Genomic DNA, 25,695 nt, shown 5'->3' with positions numbered 1-25,695 from the left:
GGGAATCACCAATTAAATCTGAATCACATTAGACATCAAAATTTGATTAATACTGAGTTTTTCCCCCATAAGGGTCACTTTCTTCTGCTTTTCTACCCATTACTAGGAGATCACACATCAAGATTTTGTTCAAAGAAGTCTTTTTGAGGCATAAATATTAAACAACCAAGGTGCTTTAAAGCACATATAACACACACAATTCTATTCTTGTATACCTAATAAAGCTTTTCATATATAAAACACACAACACTAGAACACCAACAACAACGATAAAAATAGATAATTCAGTCTACGCTTTCTTTTTTTCTTCAACATTTACTCACTGTTGGACTTTCACACCAGAGGCTGATTTGGGTGAAATGAGGCTTCCCACGAGTGGAAATGCTAGAAATGAAGTAGCATGTCTACCAGGTTCAAGGTCGCTTAATTTCTCAATCCCTGCAATTTGAAGGATACTAAGTTTCTGGCTTTCGACATTATAAGAAACCAGATCTTTCAAATCATACAGTAGTAAAATTTCACCGTTCCTTCGTAAGCATACAGGTGTGACAAAGCCATATTCCAACCAAGACAGCGAATCTCGACGTATACTAAAATGTATGATCCAGGTCTCCTTAACATTATAACTCCTCATAACCCACATATCAATTGAGAAGTCAGAAGAACAATCCACCACAGAAAGACACCCTCCTAACTCCCCAAGTCTATAACAGGTTGAGTAAGAGTGCTGTTGACGATTCACAACTGCAGGAACGTCAGGTCGATGATTGCCGATGAAACACCGAGACCAAGGTCCACGTTTCAGTGCCGGACGGAATTTGGGTATCGAAACGACTCCAAATTCTTCAACACTCAAGTCAAATGACACAATGTCCATTGTGGAGAGGACGGTGCCGCTCATCATCCAATGAAGTGATCCATTGGTGAAAGTCGAAGTATGAACATGCTTGGATAGCGTGTCGGGGGCATTACCTATCCTTCTCCATGAATTGTGGCCTATTGTATAGACTTGAACAACAGACTCTAAACGCTGGGATGAACTATATTTGTCCTTGAAAAATAGCACTTGTACCACCTTGAATTCATTAGTAGAGACACAGAAACCAAATCCCAATAAAGATTTTTCAAACACACGTGTGGGGATTGTTAATTCAGGGAGTTTCATGTGTTCTCTAGATGCAGGATTAAATATGTATATGGGGTGAATTTGATTCCCATTGTGGGTTGAAGACAAACATAAGAGACCATTGCAGGAGCCAATCACTCTGAATGAGGATTCGAGGATGAATGGAACATCAATTCTTGTAGCCCTGGCAATGGGTTCCACCTCGTTATCTTCCACAAAATACAGCTTGTTTTGACTGGTGTTGGAGCGAGAATGGAGGATTGTGATGTTGGGGTTAGTTTGAGTTGCTCGGTTAAGGTGGATGTTAGCGAATTGAGGGTCAGAAATTAAAGAACACCAAGTTTTGCAAATGCTCTTGCATTGAAGAACAGATCTGATGGGAAGCCTAGAAAGGATATTGGAGGTGATGTCGTGTGGGAGGTTGTGCATCCTTGAAGCGGGTGTTGGGTTTTGCTGTCTGTAAGAAAATCTCAAAGATATATAGCATTTGATGCCTTGGGAATGTGTTCTCTTTTTCGGATTTTTCTAACATAAGAGCTTGATTTCTCCGTCATACTCATCACCTCGTTGAGCCGACCAGCCTTACTAGAGTGAATTTTTGCTCAGAGCCCAACACCCACACATATGACAAAACCAATAAGCTTGCCGACCGTGAAAACCAAAATTTCTTGACTAGATCATCTTGTGGCATTTAAAAATATGATCCAATCCACATTGTTGTAGAGGACGAAATTCCATGAATTTAAAGAAAAAGAACACTAAAAAAAATATTTGACCGTTTTGATTTCTCGGTCACACATCACCTCATTGAGATGAGAGGTGAGATCTGCCGGCCTTCTAATAGCGACTAGAACTGGCCTAGAGTCACTGCATCTTTTAAGAGTCCACTAGCCTTACTAAGGGGAAAAAAAAAAAAAAGGGAAAGGGGGGGGGGGGGGGGGGATGCCCTACTAAGATTCATTCACCCTCAAAACATGGTTCTGTTTTGAGGACGAATGTACCTTACCAAGACTTTTTTTCCTTGCTAAGTCAGGAAAGTGTTCTTGGTTTTTTAATGTGTTTCACACTACGCTGATATGTCAGTATGCTCAGAATCATAGATGCTTTTCATCAAGATACAAGTGAAAAGCAAATATGCTTCTAAGCACACTGCCTCATCTGCGCAATGTGAAACTCAGTGAGAAAAGGAAAATGCTGATGTGACTGCCCAGTACACTCCATTAGATACTGGGCTGACGTACTAAGATTCATTCACCCTCAAAACATGGTTCTGTTTTGAGGACGAATGAACCTTACCAAGACTTTTTTTCCTTGCTAAGTCAGGAAAGTTGTTCTTGGTTTTTTAATGTGTTTCACACTACGCTGATATGTCAGTATGCTCAGAATCATAGATGCTTTTCATCAAGATACAAGTGACAAGCAAATATGCTTCTAAGCACACTGCCTCATCTGCGCAATGTGAAACTCAGTGAGAAAAGGAAAATGCTAATGTGACTGCCCAGTACACTCCATTAGATACTTGGCTGACGTAGAGGTGCATCCAGAACCATAAATGCTTCCCATTCCTATCGTCTCCTACGCAGTCACTCCAGCACAACAGCACAACACTTCCAAGGAACCGTGTTCAACACTCCATTGACGAGGTGGTGTGACCACAGATGCTTTTCACTTGTATCTCAAGTAAAAGCATCAATGTTTCTATGCACGCTTCCATGTCAGCACAATGTTGAACGCAATGTCCTAGGAAGTCACTTTAGCACTTTTCTTAAAACAAGGTAGGGCTGCCAACCGATATTAATCAGGAACATCTGAATCCCTTTTTTTTTTCTCCTAACATTCAAATTCAAATCTGATATCCGACGAATATCATTAATTAACATTCAAATTCCATTTAACTTATCGGATATCAAAAAATATCGGATGCATTAAGTAAATGGGATTTACACTAAAATTGATTAAGAGATCTGAACAAAAATCATTCCCCTTTTTAATGACTCCATATTCCATAGGTTATGAGACAATATCATATCACAGTAGATGACCATACATCAAGATTTCATTCTAAGTAGTGTGTCTACCAAATGTTTTCAAAGCTTTGATGCAATTCTCTAAAACGTAAACATGGCATAATATTTTGCATTAAAAAAAAAAAACTTTAAAGCAAATATAACACATAATAGTGTGCTAGAACAGCTAATTAATCTCTTCACATATAACACATAATAGTGTGCTAGACCAGCTAATTAATCTCTTCACATATAACACATAATGCTAGAAGTCTAGAATAACAAGAAAAACTAGATAATTTAGTCTCCACTTTCTTACTTGTTCAACATTTCCTTACTCTTGATCTCTCTTCCGAATGGAGATTTTTTGTATACGGAGTAGGTGATTGTTAATTTGGGGAGTTTGATGTGTTGTCCAATTAAGGGATTAAAAATGTATAATTTAGAGTGAATTGGACTGAAAGTGGTGGAAGACAAACATAAAGGAAAGCCATTGCAGGAAAAATTACTTTGTATGGGGATTTGATGAATGGGACATAGATTTCTGTAGCTTTGAGAATGGGTTCTTGGGATTTGTCGTCCTCCCCATTATCTTCCACAAAATAGAGTTAGGGTATGTTTGATTGCATGGAAAGTGACTTTCCATGGAATTTGAAATCCATGGAAAAATTGTGATGGAAAATAGGTAGGGTTGGAAAATCAAATTCTATTGTTTGATTTTACTTGGATAAATTCATGGGAAAATTAAATGAGAAAAAAAAAAGGAGAGGAGGAGAAAGAAATATGAGAGAAGGGAGAGAGGAAGAAGATAAGTGGCGGTAGCGGTAGTGGTGGCGGTGGCCGTAGCGGAGGTGGCAACGGTGGTGGTGGCGGCGGTGGTGGCGATAGCGGCGGTGGTGGTGGCAATAGCGGCGGTGGCGACGGTGATGGTGGTGGTGGCGATGATGACGGAGGTAAGTGAAGAAGAAGATGAGGGGAGAACATGGCGGTGGTGGTGGTGGTGGCAGAGGTGAATGATGGAGAAGGAGAAGAAGAGAGAGAGAGAGAGAGAGGAAAGGTGGTCGGAGATGGTAATGACGGTGACGGCGACAGCGACTGGCGATATTAGTGTAATGGTGGTGGTGGTGGTGGTGGTGAAGAAGAAGATATGAGTATGAAAAAATTGGAGATGGAAAATATGAGTGGATTTCATTTGGGAAAGTGAAATCCATGTTTTTGTGGACTTTTTGATTAAGGTGGAAAATGAATTTCCATTTCCATGTGCAATCAAACACTTGAAAAATATCATTTTCCATGGAATTTGATTTTCCACCCTATTTTCCATGTACAATCAAACATACCCTTAGTTTCAATTGGTTTGGGTGCGAGTGATGAAGAGTTTGAATTGCTTGAAAAAGGTGAATGATTAGGGAATTGAGGGTGGGTTAGAAATTAAAGAACACCAAGATTTGCAAACGTACCTGCATTGAAAAATAGATATGAAGGGGAGTTTTAAATGGATGTTGGAGATGATGTCATATGGGAAGTTGTCCATCGTTCACCTTCACTTTCACAGGTGTGGTGAGTGTTGGTTTAAGAAAAGTTTTAAGATACAGCTCTTTTGATGTGTTGGGAACGAGAGTGTCCATCAGAGAAGAAGGATGGAACAATTGTTTTGGGGTTAAGGTTTGTGTTTTTATTTTTGGAAAATTACTTAATAGGTCCTTACGCTAACTTTTCTTTACATTTAATCCTTGACTTTTGTGGGTTATCAAAATAGTCCATTTAGTAAATCCCTCTTTTCAAAGCAATGGGTCCGGTAAGTCCTCTACCGACTCCATACCGAATTGAAACTCACACACTTATCTCCTACCTGAATTTTAGGGTAATACCCAAATCCTAAATTTTACCCAAGTTTTAGGTGGATAGCCATACCTGACTCATAGGTCACCCAAATTTTTACCATCTCGCTTGAATTTTTTTTTTTTTTTCACTTTAATAAAAAGAATTATATAATAAAAATCCTAATCATTTACGTATATTTATATATAGAATATGAAATTATAACTTTTCCCTCAGAAAAACGGATAAACAGATAGGATATGATGTATATTCATACCCGACCCTACAAAACTTTTGGGTAAATGGGTATCAGGTAATAGTACCCGAATTCTTAATCGAGTAGAAAATCGTTGCCCATATCTAATTTATTTGGGTTAGATGAGTTGGGTAAATTGGTATTATTCGACCCATTGCTACTACTACTGAAACTCACTCTAGACATTTCTTATGATTGATATGTTGATATTGCCCAAGCCATTCAATCTCACCAATTTTTGTCTAAAAAATCAGGATTTAGGCATCCTTGTCGTGGTTTAGAGACTCCATCTTGATGAAAATGATTTGAGAATAAAGAAGAAATCATTTTTTTAAAAGCATTTTGAAGTTCTATGTAAAAAAACTAGGGGTGTTTCAATTGTTTTGCTTCTTTTTTAAATGAAAATCGATCACGGATGAATTTTTTGGTTTGAAATCATCTACATAAGTCGTTATGTCAAGTTCTAAGTCGATCTTTCCATGTATTTTTGTTAGAAAAACTTGAAAAAACAAAATCAAAGACAAAATCAGTCACACGGTGTTGCGTTCTTTCAATTCTCAACACTTAATCAGTCACAACGTGTGACAGAGCCACCATTTATAGAAACTCGAGAACCTTGACTTATTCTGAATTATAGGTAGAATAATAATTCTTTCTAGAATTTTGGAGCACATCAGGAAGTTGACAATTTGAATCACATAAAAGTGTAAATTAGGCGATCTGTACCACGCAATTTCCTCCAAGCAGTTTTTGAGGATTGAATCTGAAATGAGACAACAAAATTTGATGATATGAATGTTGATTTTTTGTCACTTATTTTGATAGTTTTCATTTTTCGATCTTTTACAACTCATTTTTTTTGTCCATTGTTATGTTCCCAAAAAAGGGAAAAAAATCAAGATTTCTTTGGCACTCATTGAGAGTACTGTATGGACACGTCGTAGACTAGTATTCAAATAAATTAGCTGAGGTTACCTGTAAAAGCTCACATTAATAGGTTCTGAAGATCAAATTATATCTCATAAATAAGTAACAACATCAAAAACAGAATTTGGCCCATTAAGCTAAGAAATAGTGATAATTCTTGAGGAACATAGGAAGTAGTTAATAAATCCAGTACACGAAAGCAAGATTAGGAAGACAAGATCACAACTTTGAAGATGACATTGTGATTTTCTTCCCCCAAGAAGGCCACTTTCTTCAGCTTTTCTACACATATTGCACAGGTTATGAGAAAAATCACACACCAAGATTTCATGCAAAGTAGTCTGTTTGACATAAAGATTTTACAACCAAATACTTCAGGGCATAAATAACCTATGGAAGATGCAAAGATTTCCAGTTTCAGCGTTGGTAACCCTGTGAACTCCCTATTTTATGGTATGAAGCCTTTAGAAAGTGTGGATGATGGGACATTTTTGGATCCCAAGCCATCAAGTATGAAAATATTGTGGCGTAGGATCCAAAAATGCCCATTGGTGGACAGCTTGATTTAAGCATCACATATGCTGATCTAACATTACATGGTTGCTTGGACACGTCTACATGTCATCCACACACGATGATGCATAATCTACACTCAATCGGTCACATAGCATGCCACAGACACCATAGGAACTATAGACCACCAACTTATCCTGAATTATTGGTAGAATCATAAGGTTCTGCTTTTCTACCCATTACTTGAAGAACACACATCAAGATTTTGTTCACAGTAGTCTTTTTAGGGCATAAATATTATACAACCAAGGTGCATTAAAGCACATATGACACACAATGCTATGCTTGAACACCTAATAAAGTTCTTCATGTAAAACACAATGCTAGAACACCAACACCACCGATAAAAATAGATAGTTTAGACTACACTTTCTTTCTTCTTCAACATTTACTTACTGTTGCACTTTCACACCAGAGGCTGATTTGGGTGAAATGAGGCTCCCCACGAGTGGAAATGCTAGAAATGAAGTAGCATGTCTACCAGATTCAAGGTCATCACTCAATTTCTCAATCCCTACAACTTGAAGGATACTAAGTTTTTGGCTTTCAGCGTTATAAGAAACCAAATCTTTCCAATCATACATTAGTAAAATTTCACCATTCCTTCGTAAGCATACAGGCGTGATGAATCCATATTCCAACCAAGACAGAGAATCTCGACATATACTAAAATGTATGATCCAGGAGTCCTTAACATTATAACTCCTCATAACCCACATATCAATTGAGAAGTCAGAAGAACTATCAACCACAGAAAGACACCCTCCTAACTCCCCGAGTCTATAACAGGTTGAGTAAGAGTGCTGTCGATGATTCACAACTGCAGGAATGTCAGGTCGATGATTGCCGACGAAACACCGAGACGGAGGTCCACGTTTCACTGCCGGACGGAATTTGGGTATCGGAACAACTCCAAATTCTTCAACACTCAAGTCAAATGACACAATGTCCATCATGGAGAAGACGGAGCTACTCATCATCCAATGAAGTGATCCATTGGAGAAAGTCGAAGTATGAACAGACCCGGATAGCGTGGCGGGGGCATTACCTATCCTTCTCCATGAATTGCTGCCTATTGTATAGACTTGAACAACAGACTCTAAACGCTGGGACGAACTAGATTCGTCCTTGAAAAATAGCACTTGTACCACCTTGAATTCATGAGTAGAGACACAGAAACCAAATCCCAATAAAGATTTTTCAAACACACATGTGGGGATTGTTAATTCAGGGAGTTTCATGTGTTCTCTAGTTGCAGGATTAAATATGTATATGGGGTGAATTTGATTCCCATTGTGGGTTGAAGACAAACATAAGAGACCATTGCAGGAACCAATCACTCTGAATGAGGATTCGAGGATGAATGGAACATCAATTCTTGTAGCCCTGGCAATGGGTTCTTCGAATTCCTCCTTCGCTGCCTCGTTATCTTCCACAAAATACAGCTCGTTTCGACCGGTCTTGTTGCGAGAATGGAGGATTATGATGTTGGGGTTGGGGTTAGTTTGAATTGCTTGGTTAAGGTGCATGTTAGCGAATTGAGGGGCAGAAATTAAAGAACACCAAGTTTTGCAAACACTCTTGCATTGAAGAACTGATCTGAGGGGAAGCCTTGAAAGGATATTGGAAGTGATGTCGTGTGGGAGGTTGTTCATCCTTCAGCTTCAGTGGGCGTTGGTCTTGGTATTGGGTTTTGCTTTCTGTAAGAAAATCTTAAAGATATATATAGCATTTGATGCCTTGGGAATGTGTTCTCTCTTTTGGACTTTTTTAACATAAGGGCTTGATTTCTCCGTCATAGATCACCTCATTTAGATGAGAGGAGAGATCTGCCGGCCTTCTAGTAGGGACTAGAGCCGTCCTAGGTAATACTTAGTAAGGAAAAAAAAAAGAATAATTTATCAAAATGGTAGAGTTTTTGAAATTATTTATCAAAACGGTACAGTATAGCAAATAATTCCGAAAACAGTAAATTTACCATTTTCGGAATTAATTTTTTTTACCAAAACAGTAAAAACAGTAAAATGTATTTTTTTTATACCGAAAATACCCTTTTTTTTGTTTTACATATGTATTTATAATTTTAACCTTAAAAAAATGAAAATCCAACTAAAAAGATTCACTCTCTTTCGGTAATCCAATAATCATATGTATTTACAATTTTTTTTACCGAAATCAATTTTATTTTCGTAATTTCAGTCAAAAAATAAAAATGGTATTTTCGGTAAAAAAAAAAATACATTTTACTGTTTTTACCGTTTTGGTAAAAAAAATAATTCCGAAAATGGTAAAATTACCGTTTTCGGAACAGTGTACCGTTCTGGTAAATAAACGAAAAGTTGTGCATGTTTTGGTAAATCTGCCAAAAAAAAGGCCTTACTAAGATTCATCCACCCTCAAAACAGAACCTCGAGATTTGTTACAAGTGTCAAGATTAGTTCAAGATCCGACAATTTCTGAATCCCAACCTGAAGAGAGCCAAAATTTTGACTTGTAAGCACACAGGTGTATCTAATCTATAACAGCACCAAAATCTGAATTTTTTGGTACACTAAACTGTTTGATCCAGGACTCCTTCACATTATAACTCTTCACGATCCATACATCATTTGTTCATCAGAAGAACAATCCACCACAGAAAGATACCCTCCATCACCCCAAGTTGATAATAGGCCGCAAAAGAGTGGTGTCAAGGATACACCACCACTTCAAATTTTCAGTTTTGGGAATGAATCCAAATTCTTCAACAATCAAATAGAATGACACAATGGCTATCTTGGAGAAGACAGAAAGTGGACCATCGGGTTGAATGGGACCGATGTTAAAGCAATACTTCTTTTCATTGGTAAGTTGGGGCAATAGAAGCTCTTTTTTTTTGGCCCCCCCCTTGTAAGACATACTTTCCTCATTTTTGAATACCCTGATATTAATTTCTCTCTCCAAAGACCCCAAGCAATAGCCAAACGAATGATAGTCCAAAGGTAACGTTTTCTATGAGAGAAGATATTAAAGGTCCACCCTTCTAGTAATGAGAAAAAAGTTTGAGAAAGAACCCAATCCATTCTAAAAAGGAAGAGAAAGTTTGTGAGCTAGGCGGACTAGTGCGTACTCAATCCGGGCTTAACCCGATTTAATGTTGTTTGGAGTCAAAATTGTAAACTCAACTGAACACCACAGTTCTCACTAAAAATACATTAATTCATGTCCAATCAAAAACAGATTTTGGCCCATAGCTTTGAGTGAAAAAGTAAATGTTTGTTACATCCCCTGCACAAAAAAATGATTAACAGACAACATTTTTTTTTTATTTTTTTAACATAAAGATTAGGATTCAAGATCAAAAAATTGAAGACGACTAAGTGATTTTTTTTCTATAGCATAAAGGCCACATTCTTCTACTTTTCTATACATATTACATATGTTAGGAAACAAAATTTCATTACTTGAGATGATCACACATCAAGATTTTTTTGTTTAATCTGTTTCAGAATATTTTCGAATTTATTAACAAAAAAGGCTAGAATGGTTAAAAAAATCCCCGCATAATAATTAATGCTAGAACGACGATGCTGCAACTTTTCCTTAGTGTTTCCCTTCTACCCCCTTGCGTGGAAAAGCTAGAACCATGGTAGAACAATGTCCACCAGCTTAAAGATCCAACGATTTCTGAATCCCAACTTGAAGAGAGGCAAGTTTTCCACTTGTAAGCTCACAGGCATAACTAATCTATAACTGCACCAATACGGTGAAAATCCTCGTATGCTAAACAGTTTGATCCAGGACTCCTTCCAATAATAATTCTTCATAACCCATACATCAATTGAGTTGTAAGAAGAACAATCCATCACAGAAAGATACCCTCCCTACACCCCAAGTTGATAATGGGCCACAAAACATTGAGGCCAAGTTCTCCAACCACATCAAATTCAGGTTTTGGAACAACTCCAAATTCTTCTACACTCATATCGAATGACACGATGGAGATCCTGGAGAAGATGGAAGCTAGGCCATTGGGTTGAATTGGGCCAACCGTCATCCAATGAAGTGATCCGTTGAAGAATACTGTTGAAGAACAAATTTGCCAGGAGAGTGGGTCAGGGGCATTACCTATCCTTCTCCATGAACTACTAGTGCCAACTGTATTAACTTGAACTAAAGAATCTAAACCTTGTGACCAACTTGATTCTTCCTTGTAAAATAGCACTTGTACCACTTTGAATTCCTGCTTTGAGACATTGAAACCAAATCCATACATCGAATTTGCGTAGACACATGTGGGGATTGTTAATTCAGGGAGTTTCATGTGTACTTCAGTTGTGGGATTAAATATGTAAATGGGGTGATTTCGATTGTTCGTGGGACACAAACATAAGAGGCCCTTGTAGGAATCAATCACTCCGAATGGGACATTAATTATTCTTGAAGCTCTGATAATGGGTTCTTCGAATTCCACCTCATTATCTTCCAAAGAATATAGTTCATTTTGATCGGTGCTGGAGCGAGAGAGGTAGATGATACTGGGGTTGGTTTGAATTGCTCGGTGAAGGTGCATGTTAGCGAATCGAGGATCAGAAATTATAGAACACCAAGTTTTGCAAACACACTTGCATTGAAGAACAGAAGTGCTGGGAAGCCTTGAAAGAATGTTGACTATGATCTCATCTGGGAGAACATCCATCCTCCACTGGTTCATTGATGTAGACTTTGGTCTCTTGGGTATGATATATATAGCTAAATATCATAGAAGAAGGAGAGGAACAATTGCAAGAGTTAAGGTTTTTGGCAAACATGTGCAGTGTGCAAACCGTGTTGCGACCAAGACTTTGACTGTGTGTGAACTGTATCAGCTTCTTCTTCTTTCTCTTCTTGACTCCTTGTTCAAGAAAACAAAACTTGTCTCATTCGAGTCTTGTTCGTGAACAAGACTTGATAAAAATCCCGGATTTCATACCTTAATTAAGCCAATAATTTGTAAGGACTTAGGAACTAATAAGCCCAAATGAATAATTTACGATACTAAACGAAATGAATTTACAATATGAAACGAATTGAGAAATAATTTACAAAATTACTTTAAACTTATATAGTTCACAACTTTATCCATGATCTTTGTTGTGACCTATCATGATTCATCCTCTCCCCATTGTTAGTCTGTTTTCACGTTTTGTATCTTTATCTTGAGTACAATGACATTTAGAATATGAAGGGTAAGAAAACTTTTGATCATAATAGTTCATCTTGACATGGAAAGCACCTCACTCAATCAAGAAACATCATATCTGCAATTATTAGAGGTTTTTTCTTCAATCATTGGACAGAGTGTTTTTCAAAGGTAGAAATTGGAATCATGTCTTGGGTGGTGGATTTTTTTTTTTTTCAAAGACCCGTAAGCACATCTTGCCTCCAAAAGAAAATAGGGGAAATTATAATATAAAAAAATAACACATTTTTTTTTTAATTATTAAAACGAATCCAAATCAGCACTTATAGTGCGGAATTTAAAAATAAAAAATAAAATTAAATAAAATTTTGGCACTTAAAAGTGCCGAATTTATTAATATTTTTTTTAATTCAAATTTCGGTACTTTAAGTGCCGAAGTTTGTAAGGAATTCAACCCGAAATTCTCAATCTGTGAGAAACAAGAAATAGAGAAAAAATACACACGTCGAAAAAGAAAACAATCACACACACAAGACAGTATTTACGTGATTCGACAATTTGCCTACGTCCACGGAGTTGTAGAGATTTCACTATTTCGAGAAGAATTACAAAAGTGCGGCTCAAGTCTCAAAGACGACAACCAAAACCTTAAAAAACCCTAATCACCAAAAACGGGCTTCTATATACTGCGCACAAGATACACAAGATACACAAGCCTCCACTCCATAGATTAAGCCTCAGAAAATATCCCATCAAAATACCACGCAAACATTATTCGGGTCGGGTCGGGTCGTCAACCGGATCAAAATATAACTAGGCTCCACAAAGCCCAACAAAGTTTACACTTGAAAAAAAAAATGCTAAATGTACGTTGTTTTTGGCACCCACCCTTGACTCCCTATGACGTGTTGGCTTATAACCAAAAAAACGTTTGACATGTGGTGCAATGACATCGGTAATAGAGAGAACTTCTCTCTCTTACCCGCTACCCACATGTATATATATTTTTTTTGAGATTTCAAATCTTAAAAAGGGTTGTTGGGCCCACATTGATTATCACATTGACAATCCAACATTATAACCTTTTAGATTTCATTAAAACATTCATATTAAAAAAAAAATTAAAAATTATTTTTCGAGCTTGATCCAAGGTGTTGAAAATGGATGACCACAGAACACCTAAATTTAAAAATAAAATTCAACAGTGAAAGAAAACTATTAAATTTTTTTTTTTTTTTAAGTTCATATAATTTTGTCCTCTACAAATCCATTGCATTGGATCATGTTTTTGAATGTCACAAGGTGATCAAATTAGAAAGTTTGCTTATTTCACTATGGGCAAGAAAGAGAAAGGGGCGTTGGCCAAAACCATCCTTCTATTTTGCCGAATTACTCGTCCAACCATATTTATCAAAATGGTCATACACCAATTTTTGTATCTATTTAATTTTACCATCACCCATTTCTCTTTTATGTCCATAGTGAAAAAAAAAAAAAAAACTGAAGCAAACTTTCTGATTTGATCACCTTGTGACATTAAAAAACATGATTTGATGCAATGGAGTTGTAGAGGAAAAAATTTATATGAACTTTAAAACAAAAAAAATAAAATAAAATAATAATAATTATTATTTTTCACCGTTGAATTTTATTTTTAAATTTGGGTGTTCGATAGTTGTCCATTTTCAACACTTTGGATCAAGCTTAAGAACAATATTTAAATTTTTTTTTTTTTAATATGAATATTTTCATAAAATCTAAAATATTGTGTTGTTGGATTGTTAATGTGGGCCCAACGACCCTTTTTAAATTATATTGCATACAACTAGTAAGCCAGGAACAAAGAAATAGAAGTAAAAAAAATAAAAATAAAAAAATGCTACAAAATCTTGCTTAGATAGAAAAAAAGAAAGAAATAACATATAAAGACAAGAAGAAAAAGAGTTGCATTATTTTAAAAAATAATGTGAGCTAGCTAGGTGTTAAGATGTCTATGCCTCACGTTGATGCATATACCTTTTAGGTGCTCTGTGGTTTGAGGCATAAGCCTTGCTTGCCTCTAAAAACAGCTCCAATTCACCACAATCAAGAAAAAAATGATCCTACTCGACAACATGTTATCGATTGTGAACGTTTTGAGAACATGGGAGCAATGAGTTATCATTTTGTTCTCTCTTTTTTATTTTCACAATTTCTCAAAAATATTTTACTTACAAAAAAAGTCAATCTAAGATTTAAAAAAAAATCCCAAATCAGCCAAGCACATGAGCCCCGTGTGTATTGAGGGCATTTCAAATTTACAAAACTACCCTTGTTAGATTTTGCATCCTCTCACAATTCTCTAACTACCCCCTTTAAACAGTCTTGGATTAGAATTTTTAACATTTTGCTTCTATCACTATAATATGACACCAAGCAAATTCTCTACTTATATATTTGTTACAACAATGTCGTGTACGACCTAGTCTTTCACGTGATGCCTCTCTTTCATGTGATGGTAGCTGTCAATTCGAACAACAACCTGATCTCTCAGTCAAGGACATTATGGTCAATGATTAAATTTTTTTATTATTTATCGAAATGATAGTTTGTTTATTTCAAAAACATCATAATTAAAAAGTGAGTTGAGGTCTGGGACCATTAAAAAAGAAATAGTTTACTAAATGGATGATTTGGATACCACCCAAAGCTTATGGACTATTTAGAAAGAAACCTTTCTGCTAGGATAATTGAAGTAATTTTTCCTAAAATGTTTTTGAGGGTGCAGTTTGGCAAATACCAAGGATGGGTAAATTCGTTGGTATTAATTGACAATATTGAATCACATAAATTTATATATATATATGAGAAATGTTCAATACCCTAAATTTTACCCTACACTTTAACAAACGTGTTTTGTCCTACATGGGTTAAAAGTTTTGGAATGGGCTGATTTTTGGTGAGGATGATCTTTTAGTCATAAAGATCATCCTCACCAAAAATCAGCCCATTCCGAAATTTTTAACCCCATGTTTACAAATTGAAAAATCGTGGATCATCCATTTTTTTAAAATCATTTTTATGGGGTTAGAAGTTTTGGAATGGGCTAATTTTGGTGAGGATGATCTCCTCACCATAAAGATCATCCTCACCAAAAATTAACCCATTTCAAAACTTCTAACCCATGTAGGACAAAACACATTTGTTAAAGTGTAGGGTAAAGCTTAGAATGGGGAACGGGACCCTATATATATATATATATATATATATATATATATATATATATATATATATATATATATATATATTTATTAGAACTGAATAAATCTGATAGGGACAACATTTTTCTACCCAATTAAGAAATCAGTAATATTATTTGATACTTAAAAGTTTTATAGGATCAGGTATGAATATACGTTATATCCTACCCTATTATCCATTTATACGATAACAAAAATATATTTTATATTTTATATATATAATCAGGTAAGAGTAAAAATTTGGACGACCTAAGAATCAGTTAATAAATCGGGTATGATTATCCACCTAAAACTTCAGTCAAAATTTGGGTTTGGGTATTATTCTAAAATTTGAGTAAAAAATTAGGTATAGGGGTGTATGTTTCAATTCAGGTATGGAGTCGACAGAAGTCTTACCCAACCACACTCCACCCGTTATCAGCCCTATATTGAACCACATAAAAAGATGTTAAGCTCTCTTAAGTTAATAGCATTTTAATTTATGTTTTTTCCTCGATTCAAGTTGATTGGAATATGATGTTAGCCACTAAGACATTTGATGATAAATTCCGAGTATTTGTTTCTCATTTATTTTGTCTTTAATTTTTTGTTTAACTTTGGGAAGGTTTTCTGATAGGTTCTTTAAAGCCCAAATATCTCAAAGTCGACCTCAAAATAGAAAAAAAGTGCTGGGTTTTGGTTCGAGAGCTTACGACCATCGATTGAAACACAATCAATGCAAATACGGTGAGCAAACTGGCCATTAGACAATCAAAACAGATTTATTTAATTTTAATCAAGATTGGAGTTAAAATGAACATGGACATGACGTATTTGATAAAATGCTTATGAGAGATAATTTGATCAGAATGACATGAGAGTAGAAGGACAATGCGCTATAATATCTAGGAGAGAAGTCAGGATCATGGAAGATTGCTCTGATATCAGGTAAAGATTATGAGATAATTTGAAATTCCGGATATAATTAAAAAAGGTAGTTACATATAATTAAGTAACTATCCACAGCTACCAGCATCATTTTTTTTTTCTTTCTTTTTGTTGCTTTTGACTACCAAAAAGAAGAATACATAATTATAGGTATTCTTTGAATTGCTAACTTTCATTCCCCAACTCTTTGCTTCCAAACAGGCCCTTAGGGTTATCCGTCGTCTATCATTATTAACGAATGGTAACGATACCAATTAGCTTATCAATCCTTCAAAATCATGTTGAGCCTGTTAAGACCATCGGTTGGTCCGATTTTCAACCAATCACTACTGGGGTTCAAGATTTCGTTCAAAGTAGCCTGTTTTCCGAATGTTGTTCAATGTGTCTTCTTCTATTCCCACCATTAAGTTCTTATAAAACTCAATTCATCTGATCTAAAATGCATCATAACAATGTTTTTTTTTTTTTTGGTTCTGTTCCTGTTTTGTGACAACAAGAGAAACGTGTAGGAAAAGCTACCTCTTTAATTCACTCTTTATAAAGAAAATGAAGTGTAAAGGTTTTACAACAAAGATACATCAAAGCAAAGATGACACACAATTCTAAAACAATTAATATAAGTTCAACAATAAAGGTACAGGCACATATAATTCGAACAGCCAATAAAGCTCTTCTCATAACACATAATGTTTAGAACAACAAAAACAACGACACCACCACCACCAACAACTAAGACAAGGCCTTATTCTTTCTTCCTGCGGAAACTGATTTGGCAAAAGGAGGCACCCCACATGCACAAAAACAGTATCGTGTCAACCATGCAGCATCAATATCCAAGAGTTTCTGAATCCCAACTTGAAGAGTTCCAAGTTTTGCATTCCGAAACCAAGGAGCATATAAGAGAACCAAGCTGGCGAATTTTGTGGTATAGTAAACTGTTTGATCCAAGACTCCTTCACATTATAACTCTTCATAACCCATACATCAATTGTGTGGTTAGAAGAGAAATCTGCCACAGAAAGACACCCTCCTAACACACCAAGTTGATAAGAGTCCGAGAAACATTTCGGCGGATAATTCACAACCACATGAGATTCAGGTTTTGGAACGACTCCAAATTCTTCCACACTCAAGTCAAATGACACAATGCCCATCTTGGAAAAAATGGAAACTGGGCCATCAGGTTGTTCGGAGTGAGGCGTTATCCAATGAAGTGATCCATTGATGAATGTTGAAGAACAAACTTGCTCTGCTGCGAGTGCAACAGGGGCATTACCTATCCTTCTCCATGAACTACTGCCAAGTGTATAAACTTGAACTATTGACTCTAAACAGTGGGACGAACTAAATTCATCCGTGTAAAATAACACTTGCACCACCTTTAATTCCTGTGTAGAGACACTGAAACCAAATCCAAATAGACATTTTGTGAACCCATGTGTGGGTATTGTTAATTCGGGGAGTTTCATGTGATCTCCAGTTTCGGGAATAAATACGTAAATGATTCGATTTTGATCATTGGTGGAAGACAATAAGCATGAGAGGCCATTGCAAGAACCAATCACTTCAAATGTGGTTTGGCTGATGAATGGGACATCAAATCTTGTAGCGCCAATAATGAATTCTTGTAATTCATCCTCGTCATCTTCCACATAATAAAGTTCGTTATGACCATTTCTGGAGCGAGGTAAGAAGATGATGTTGGGGTTGGTTTGAGTTCCTCGGTGAAGGAGCGTATTAGTGAATTGAGCATTAGAAATTATAGAACACCATGTTTTGCATACGCACCTGCATTGAAGAACAGATTTGATGGGAAGCCATAAAAGGATATTGGCAATGATTTCGTATGGGATGATGTCCATTGTTCACTGATAGACGAACAATAACAGAGAAGAAGGGTTAAAGTTTATTGCTTTTATAAATCAAGATTTGATTGCTAGTCAACTGTATCAATTTACTTGAAAAACATGGCAATTTTATAATTTAATATTAAGCAAAATATTAATAATTGAATTATTCATGTTTAATCTACTATTATAATGAGAGAAGTCATAAATACATATATATATATATATATATATATATATATATATATTCTCAGCATCCTTATATCCGGTCAGCTATCTTTATCTTTACTATTCTAATGTGACGAAGGAAGGGGGGGGGGGGGGGGGGGGGGGATATTTGATCAACACCAAATTTTCATATAGGTTGGTATCCGTAGACTCGGGGGAAAGGAATCTGATCGTGTGTAAGGAACTCTATGTTCGCGCATAATCCAAGCCATATAAATGCGGAGTCCAATGGTTGGGCTAAAGATATATCCTGATAATACATTACATATCTCTAAGATAAATCTTGACTAGTAAATTTATTATTTTAACAATTAGGATTGTGTGTGAACATGTAAGTTCATTTCCATGAGTATGGATCCCAACCCATAATTAATCTTATTATTATCATTGTCTTTTTCATTATGTCTTTTCCTTCGACAGATACAACCCTTTTATAGAAATTAGAAATGCAAATATGGTAGGTTTCTTAACCTTATAAATCTGTAACTGACGAGCCTTACATACGTTCCAACAAGGGATTCTAATCCTCTCCAATGGCTAGAATCAACTTGTATCACATGGTGCCCCCTGGCATGGATACATCATGACATATTGTTGATAGTTCACAAGTTAGTTGATCTTCTTCATTCCTGGTAGAAGGCTAATCCATCTTTCTACGGGGCCATTTTATTGTACTTAGCAAACAAAAATGACATGCAATTGCAAACTGATGTACTTCATGGTTTCTAGTTTGATCATGTCAACCCAATGGTCTGAATCTTTTATTCAATTTCCAAAATTGTCGCTATCATCATTAGGGGGGTGGTTGTATTTGACTCTTTCCCTCCAATAAGAAACTTGAATCAATATAAGGCTTTGTTCACTAAAGATGGAAAAGCAGAAAAATTGGCAAAGTGGGGGCCGCAAAGCTGGACTCATAAGATTTTTTTTTTTTTTTTTTCTTGAAAAGTATAATATATTGAAAAAAGAAGGGAACAAAGAACAACTCATAAGATTACCAGTCCCCAGGTTTTCGGCATTACCAGACCTCAGGTTTTCAGCATTTCCAAGCCACCTATATGGTTCTAAGCACACTGCCTCATCTGTGCAATGTGAAACTCAGCCAGAAAAGGAAAATGCGGATGTGACTGCCTAGTACACTCCATTAGACACTGGGCTGACGTTGCGGTGTGCCCAGAACCATAAATGCTTCTCATTCCTATAGTCTCCTATGCAGTCACTCCAGCATGACACTTCCAAGGAACCCTGTTCAACACTCCATTGATGAGGTGGCGTGACCATAGATGCTTTTCACTCGTATCTCAAGTAAAAGGCATCAATGTTTCTATGTACACCTCCACGTCAGCACAATGTTGAACGCAATGTCCTAGGAAGTCACTTTAGCACTTTTTTTTTCTGATATTCAAATTCAAATCTGATATACGGCGGATATCATTAATTAACATCCAAATTCCATTTAACTTATTGGATATCAAAAAATATCCGATGCAAATTCCATTTAGCATGCAATTTCCTCCAAGCAGTTTTTGAGGATTCAATCTGAAATGAGACAACAAAATTTGATGATATGAATGTTGATTTTTTGTCACTTGTTTTGATAGTTTTCATTTTTTGATCTGTTACAACTCATTTTTTTTTGTCCATTGTTATGTTCCCCAAAAAAGGGAAACAAATCAAGATTTCTTTGGCACTCATTAAGAGTACTGTATGGGCACGACGTAGACTAGTATTCAAATAAATTAGCTGAGGTTACCTGTAAAAGCTCACATTAATAGGTTCTGAAGATCAAATTATATCCCATAAATAAGTAACAACATCAAAAACAGAATTTGGCCCATGAAGCTCAGAAATAGTGATAAATCTTGAGGAACATAGTAAGTAGTTAATAAATCCAGTACACGAAAGCAAGATTAGGAAGACAAGATCACAACTTTGAAGATGACATTGTGATTTTCTTCCCCCAAGAAGGCCACTTTCTTCAGCTTTTCTACACATATTGCACAGGTTTTGAGAAAAATCACACACCAAGATTTCATGCAAAGTAGTCTGTTTGTCATAAAGATTTTACAACCAAATACTTCAAGGCATAAATAACCTATGGAAGATGCAAAGATTTCCAGTTTCAGCATGGACAATCCTGTGAACTACCTATTTTATGGTATGAAGACTTTAGAAACTGTGGATGATGGCACATTTTTGGATCCCGAGCCATATAGTATGAAAATATTGTGGGGCAGGATCCAAAAATGCCCATTGGTGGACAGCTTGATTTAAACGTCACATATGCTGATCTAACATTACATGGTTGCTTAGACACGTCTACATGTCATCCACACACGATGATGCATAATCTACACTCAATCGGTCACATAGAATGCCACAGACAACATAGGAACTCTCGACCACCAACTTATCTCGAATTATTGGTAGAATCATAAGGTTCTGCTTTTCTACACATTCCTTGAAGAACACACATCAAGATTTTGTCCAAAGTAGTCCTGTTAGGGCATAAATATTATACAACCAAGGTGCCTTAAAGCACATATAACACAATGCTATGCTTGAACACCTAATAAAGTTCTTCATATAACACACAATGCTAGAACACCAACACCACCGATAAAAATAGATAGTTTAGTCTACGCTTTCTTTCTTCTTCAATATTTACTTACTGTTGCACTTTTCCCCACGAGTGGAAATGCTAGAAATGAAGTATCATGTCTACCAGATTCAAGGTCATCACTCAATTTCTCAATCCCCACAACTTGAAGGATACTAAGTTTTTGGCTTTCAGCGTTATAAGAAACCAAATCTTTCCAATCATACATTAGTAAAGTTTCACCGTTCCATCGTAAGCATACAGGCGTGATGAATCCATATTCCAACCAAGACAGAGAATCTCGACATATACTAAAATGTATGATCCAGGTCTCCTTAACATTATAACTCCTCATAACCCACATATCAATTGAGAAGTCAGAAGAACTATCAACCACAGAAAGACACCCTCCTAACTCCCCGAGTCTATAACAGTTGAATAAGAGTGCTGTCGATGATTCACAACTGCAGGAATGTCAGGTCGATGATTGCTGACGAAACACCGAGACCGAGGTCCACGTTTCACTGCCGGACGGAATTTGGGTACCGGAACAACTCCGAAATCTTCAACACTCAAGTCAAATGACACAATGTCCATCATGGAGAAGACGGAGCTACTCATCATCCAATGAAGTGATCCATTGGAGAAAGTTGAAGTATGAACATACCCCGATAGCGTGTCGGGGGCATTACCTATCCTTCTCCATGAATTGCTGCCTATTGTATAGACTTGAACAACAGACTCTAAACGCTGGGACGAACTAGATTCGTCCTTGAAAAATAGCACTTGTACCACCTTGAATTCATGAGTAGAGACACAGAAACCAAATCCCAATAAAGATTTTTCAAACACACATGTGGGGATTGTTAATTCAGGGAGTTTCATGTGTTCTCTAGTTGCAGGATTAAATATGTATATGGGGTGAATTTGATTCCCATTGTGGGTTGAAGACAAACATAAGAGACCATTGCAGGAACCAATCACTCTGAATGAGGATTCGAGGATGAATGGAACATCAATTCTTGTAGCCCTGGCAATGGGTTCTTCGAATTCCTCCTTTGCTGCCTCGTTATCTTCCACAAAATACAGCTCGTTTCGACCGGTCTTGTTGCGAGAGTGGAGGATTATGATGTTGGGGTTGGGGTTAGTTTGAATTGCTCGGTTAAGGTGCATGTTAGCGAATTGAGGGACAGAAATTAAAGAACACCAAGTTTTGCAAACACTTTTGCATTGAAGAACAGATCTGAGGGGAAGCCTTGAAAGGATATTAGAAGTGATGTCATGTGGTAGGTTGTTCATCCTTCAGCTTCAGTGGGTGTTGGTCTTGGTATTGGGTTTTGCTGTCTGTAAGAAAATCTTAAAGATATATATAGCATTTGATGCCTTGGGAATGTGTTCTTTCTTTTGGACTTTTCTAGCGTAAGGGCTTGATTACTCCGTCATAGATCACCTCATTTAGATGAGAGGAGAAATCTGCCGGCCTTCTAATAGGGACTAGAGCCGTCCTAGAGTGACTACTTAGTAAGGGAAAAAAAAAGGCCTTACTAAGATTCATCCACCCTCAAAACAGAACCTCGAGATTTATTACAGTGTCGAGATTAGTTCAAGATCCAACAATTTCTGAATCCCGACCTGAAGAGAGCCAAAATTTTGACTAGTAAGCACACAGGTGTATCTAATCTATAACAGCACCAAAATCTGAATTTTTTGGTACACTAAACTGTTTGATCCAGGACTCCTTCACATTATAACTCTTCACGATCCAAACATCATTTGTCTCATCAGAAGAACGATCCACCACAGAAAGATACCCTCCCATCACCCCAAGTTGATAATAGGCCGCAAAAGAGTGGTGTCAAGGATACATCACCACTTCAAATTTTCAGGTTTGGGAATGAATCCAAATTCTTCAACAATCAAATAGAATGACACAATGGCTATCTTGGAGAAGACAGAAAGTGGACCATCGGGTTGAATGGGACCGATGTTAAAGCAATACTTCTTTTCATTGGTAAGTTGGGGCAATGGAAGCTCTTTTTTTTTTTCCCCTTTGCAAGACGTACTTTCCTTGTCTTGGAATACCCTGATATTTCTCTTTCTCCAAAGACCCCAAGCAATAGCCAAACGAAGGATAGTCCAAATGTAACGTTTTCTACGAGAGAAGATATTAAAGGTCCACCCTTCTAGTAATGAGAAAAAAGTTTGAGGAAGAACCCAATCCATTTGTAAAAGGAAGAGAAAGTTTGTGACCTAGGTGGTCTTGCCCGTACTTAATCCAGGCTTAACCTGATTTAATGTTGTTTGGAGTCAAATTGTAAACTCAAATGAACACCACAGTTCTCACTAAAAATACATTAATTAATGTCCAATCAAAAACAGATTTTGGCCCATAGCTTTTAGTGAAAGAGTAAATGTTTCATACATCCCCTGCACAAAAAAATGATTAACAGACACGAATTTTTTTTAAACATATAGATTAGGATTCAAGATTAAAAAATTGAAGATGACTAAGTGATTTTTTTTTATAGCATAAAGGCCACTTTCTTCTACTTTTCTATACATATTACATATGTTAGGAAACAAAATCTCATTACTTGAGATGATCACACATCAAGATTTTTTTGTTTAATCTTTTTTCAGAATATTTTCGAATTTATTAACAAAAAATGCTAGAATGGTTAAAAAAATCCCTGCATAATAATTAATGCTAGAATGACGATGCTGCAACTTTTCCTTAAGTGTTTCCTTTTTACCCCCTCATGTGGAAAAGCTAGAACCATAGTAGAACAATGTCCACCAGCTTAAAGATCCAACGATTTCTGAATCCCAACTTGAAGAGAGGCAAGTTTTCCACTTGTAAGCTCACGGGCATAACTAATCTATAACTGCACCAATATGGCGAATATCCTCGAATGCTAAACTGTTTGATCTAGGACTCCTTCACATTATAATTCTTCATAACCCATACATCAATTGAGTCATTAGAAGAACAATCCGTCACAGAAAGACACCCTCCCAACACCCCAAGTTGATAATGGGCCACGAAACATTGAGGCCAAGTTCTCACAACCACATCAAATACAGGTTTTGGAACAAGTCCAAATTCTTCTACACTCATATCGAATGACACAATGGAGATCCTGGCAAAGATGGAAGCTAGGCCATCGGGTTGAATTGGGCCAACTGTCATCCAATGAACTGATCCGCTGAAGAATACTGTTGAAGAACAAATTTGCCAGGAGAGTGGGTCAGGGGCATTACCTATCCTTCTCCATGAACTACTAGCGCCAACTGTATTAACTTGAACTAAAGACTCTAAACGTTGTGACCAACTTGATGCTTCCTTGTAAAATAGCACTTGTATCACTTTGAATTCCTGCTTTGAGACATTGAAACCAAATCCATACATCGAATTTGCGTAGACACATGTCGGGATTGTTAATTCAGGAAGTTTCATGTGTACTTCAGTCGTGGGATTAAATATGTAAATGGGGTGATCTTGATTGTCAGTGGGATACAAACATAAGAGGCCATTGTAGGAATCAATCACTTCGAATGGGTAGTCAACGAATGGGACATTAATTATTCTTGAAGCTCTGATAATGGGTTCTTCGAATTCCACCTCATTATCTTCCAAAGAATATAGTTCGTTTCGATCGGTGCTGGAGCGAGAGAGGTAGATCATGTTGTGGTTGGTTTGAATTGCTCGGTGAAGGTGCATGTTTGTGAATTGAGGATCAGAAATTATAGAACACCAAGTTTTGTAAACACACTTGCATTGAAGAACAGATGTGCTGGGAAGCCTTGAAAGAATGTTGACTATGATCTCATCTGGGAGAACGTCCATCGTCCACTGGTTCATTGATGTTGTAAGAAAACCTTAAAAATGGAGACTTTGGTCTCTTGGGTATGATATATATAGCTATATATCAGAGAAGAAGGAGAGGAACAATTGCAAGAGTTAAGGTTTTTGGCAAACATGTGCAGTGTGCAAACCCGTGTCGCGACCAAGACTTTGACTGCGTGTGAACTGTATCAGTTTCTTCTTCTTTCTCTTCTTGACTCTTTGTTCAAGAAAACAAAACTTGTCTCATTCGAGTCTTGTTCGTGAACAAGACTTGATAAAAATCCCGGATTTCATACCTTAATTAGGCCAATAATTTGTAAGGACTTAGGAACTAATAAGCCCAAATGAATAATTTACGATACTAAACGAAATGAATTTACAATACGAAACGAATTGAGAAATAATTTATAAAATTACTTTAAATTTACATAGTTCACAACTTTATCCATGATCGTTGTTGTGACCTTCCATGATTCATCCTCCCCATTGTTAGTATGTTTTCACGTTTTGTATCTTTATCTTGAATACAATGACATATAGAATATGAAGGGTAAGAAAACTTTTGATCATAATAGTTCATCTTGACATGGAAAGCACCTCACTCAATCAAGAAACATCATATCTGCAATTATTAGAGGTTTTTTCTCCAATTATTGGACAGGGTGTTTTTCAAAGGTCGAAATTGGAATCGTGTCTTGGGTGGAGGAATATTTTTCTTTTTTTAAAGACACCAAAGCACATCTCGACTCCAAAAGACAATAGGGAAAATTATGATATAAAAAAATAACACATTTTTTTTAAAGTGCCGAATTTTTTTTAAAATAAAATTTTGGCATTTAAAAGTGCTGAATTTATTAATATTTTTTTTAATTCAAATTTCGATACTTTAAGTGCCAAAGTTTACGCTTAAAAAAAATGCTAAATGGACGTTGTTTTTGGCGCACACCCTTGACACCCTATGACGTGTTGGCTTACAACCCAAAAAACTTTTGACTTGTGGTGCAATGACATTAGCAATAGAGAGAATTTCTCTCTCTTGCCTGCTGCCTACATATTTGTTTTTTTAAGATTTCAAATCTTAAAAAAGGTTGTTGGGCCGACATTGATTATTATATTGACAATTCAACAATATAGCCTT

The 25,695-nt window shown here is 36.4% G+C and overlaps 5 protein-coding genes across 5 annotated transcripts; all 5 read right to left on the bottom strand.

Moving 5' to 3' along the window:
• Window positions 1-174: 174 nt before the first annotated feature.
• LOC147390329 (F-box protein At3g07870-like) lies at window positions 175-1,978 on the bottom strand. The gene has a single exon (XM_086459675.1). The coding sequence runs from the start codon at window positions 1,553-1,555 to the stop codon at window positions 320-322; it is 1,236 nt and encodes a 411-aa protein (XP_086315801.1). The 5' UTR covers window positions 1,556-1,978; the 3' UTR covers window positions 175-319.
• A 4,271-nt stretch (window positions 1,979-6,249) lies between these two features.
• Window positions 6,250-8,541, bottom strand: LOC147390328 (F-box protein At3g07870-like). Its single transcript, XM_086459541.1, has one exon. The coding sequence runs from the start codon at window positions 8,362-8,364 to the stop codon at window positions 7,102-7,104; it is 1,263 nt and encodes a 420-aa protein (XP_086315667.1). The 5' UTR covers window positions 8,365-8,541; the 3' UTR covers window positions 6,250-7,101.
• Window positions 8,542-9,943: 1,402 nt separating this feature from the next.
• On the bottom strand, window positions 9,944-11,402 carry LOC147390327 (F-box protein At3g07870-like). Its single transcript, XM_086459776.1, has one exon. The coding sequence runs from the start codon at window positions 11,400-11,402 to the stop codon at window positions 10,554-10,556; it is 849 nt and encodes a 282-aa protein (XP_086315902.1). The 3' UTR covers window positions 9,944-10,553.
• A 5,140-nt stretch (window positions 11,403-16,542) lies between these two features.
• On the bottom strand, window positions 16,543-22,124 carry LOC147390326 (uncharacterized). Its single transcript, XM_086457837.1, has 3 exons — window positions 21,127-22,124; window positions 19,110-19,193; window positions 16,543-17,903 (listed from the first exon to the last, which is right to left on the bottom strand). Exons 1-3 carry the CDS (start codon window positions 22,007-22,009, stop codon window positions 16,849-16,851), a joined length of 2,022 nt encoding a protein of 673 aa, XP_086313963.1. The 5' UTR covers window positions 22,010-22,124; the 3' UTR covers window positions 16,543-16,848.
• Window positions 22,125-23,193: 1,069 nt separating this feature from the next.
• LOC147390325 (F-box protein At3g07870-like) lies at window positions 23,194-24,838 on the bottom strand. The gene has a single exon (XM_086457360.1). The coding sequence runs from the start codon at window positions 24,570-24,572 to the stop codon at window positions 23,640-23,642; it is 933 nt and encodes a 310-aa protein (XP_086313486.1). The 5' UTR covers window positions 24,573-24,838; the 3' UTR covers window positions 23,194-23,639.
• Between the last annotated feature and the right edge of the window lie 857 nt (window positions 24,839-25,695).

Source organism: Akebia trifoliata, chromosome 11 (genome assembly GCF_017979445.1).
Source record: "Akebia trifoliata isolate Shusen 1 chromosome 11, ASM1797944v1, whole genome shotgun sequence".
Lineage (NCBI taxonomy): Eukaryota > Viridiplantae > Streptophyta > Magnoliopsida > Ranunculales > Lardizabalaceae > Akebia > Akebia trifoliata.
The sequence above is the reverse complement of the archived record's forward strand: the minus strand, read 5'-3'. Positions and strand labels throughout refer to the sequence as shown.

Coding starts and splice junctions, on each gene's coding strand:
- LOC147390329 (XM_086459675.1), bottom strand. CDS start 1,555: ATGCACAACCTCCCACACGACATCACCTCCAATATCCTTTCTAGGCTT.
- LOC147390328 (XM_086459541.1), bottom strand. CDS start 8,364: ATGAACAACCTCCCACACGACATCACTTCCAATATCCTTTCAAGGCTT.
- LOC147390327 (XM_086459776.1), bottom strand. CDS start 11,402: ATGAACCAGTGGAGGATGGATGTTCTCCCAGATGAGATCATAGTCAAC.
- LOC147390326 (XM_086457837.1), bottom strand. CDS start 22,009: ATGAACAACCTACCACATGACATCACTTCTAATATCCTTTCAAGGCTT. Junction 19,194..21,126: donor AACTGTTATAGACTCGGGGA/GTTAGGAGGGTG, acceptor CACATTGCACAG/ATGAGGCAGTGTGCTTAGAA. Junction 17,904..19,109: donor TGCCGAAAACCTGGGGACTG/GTAATCTTATGA, acceptor TCGTCTATCAGT/GAACAATGGACATCATCCCA.
- LOC147390325 (XM_086457360.1), bottom strand. CDS start 24,572: ATGAACCAGTGGACGATGGACGTTCTCCCAGATGAGATCATAGTCAAC.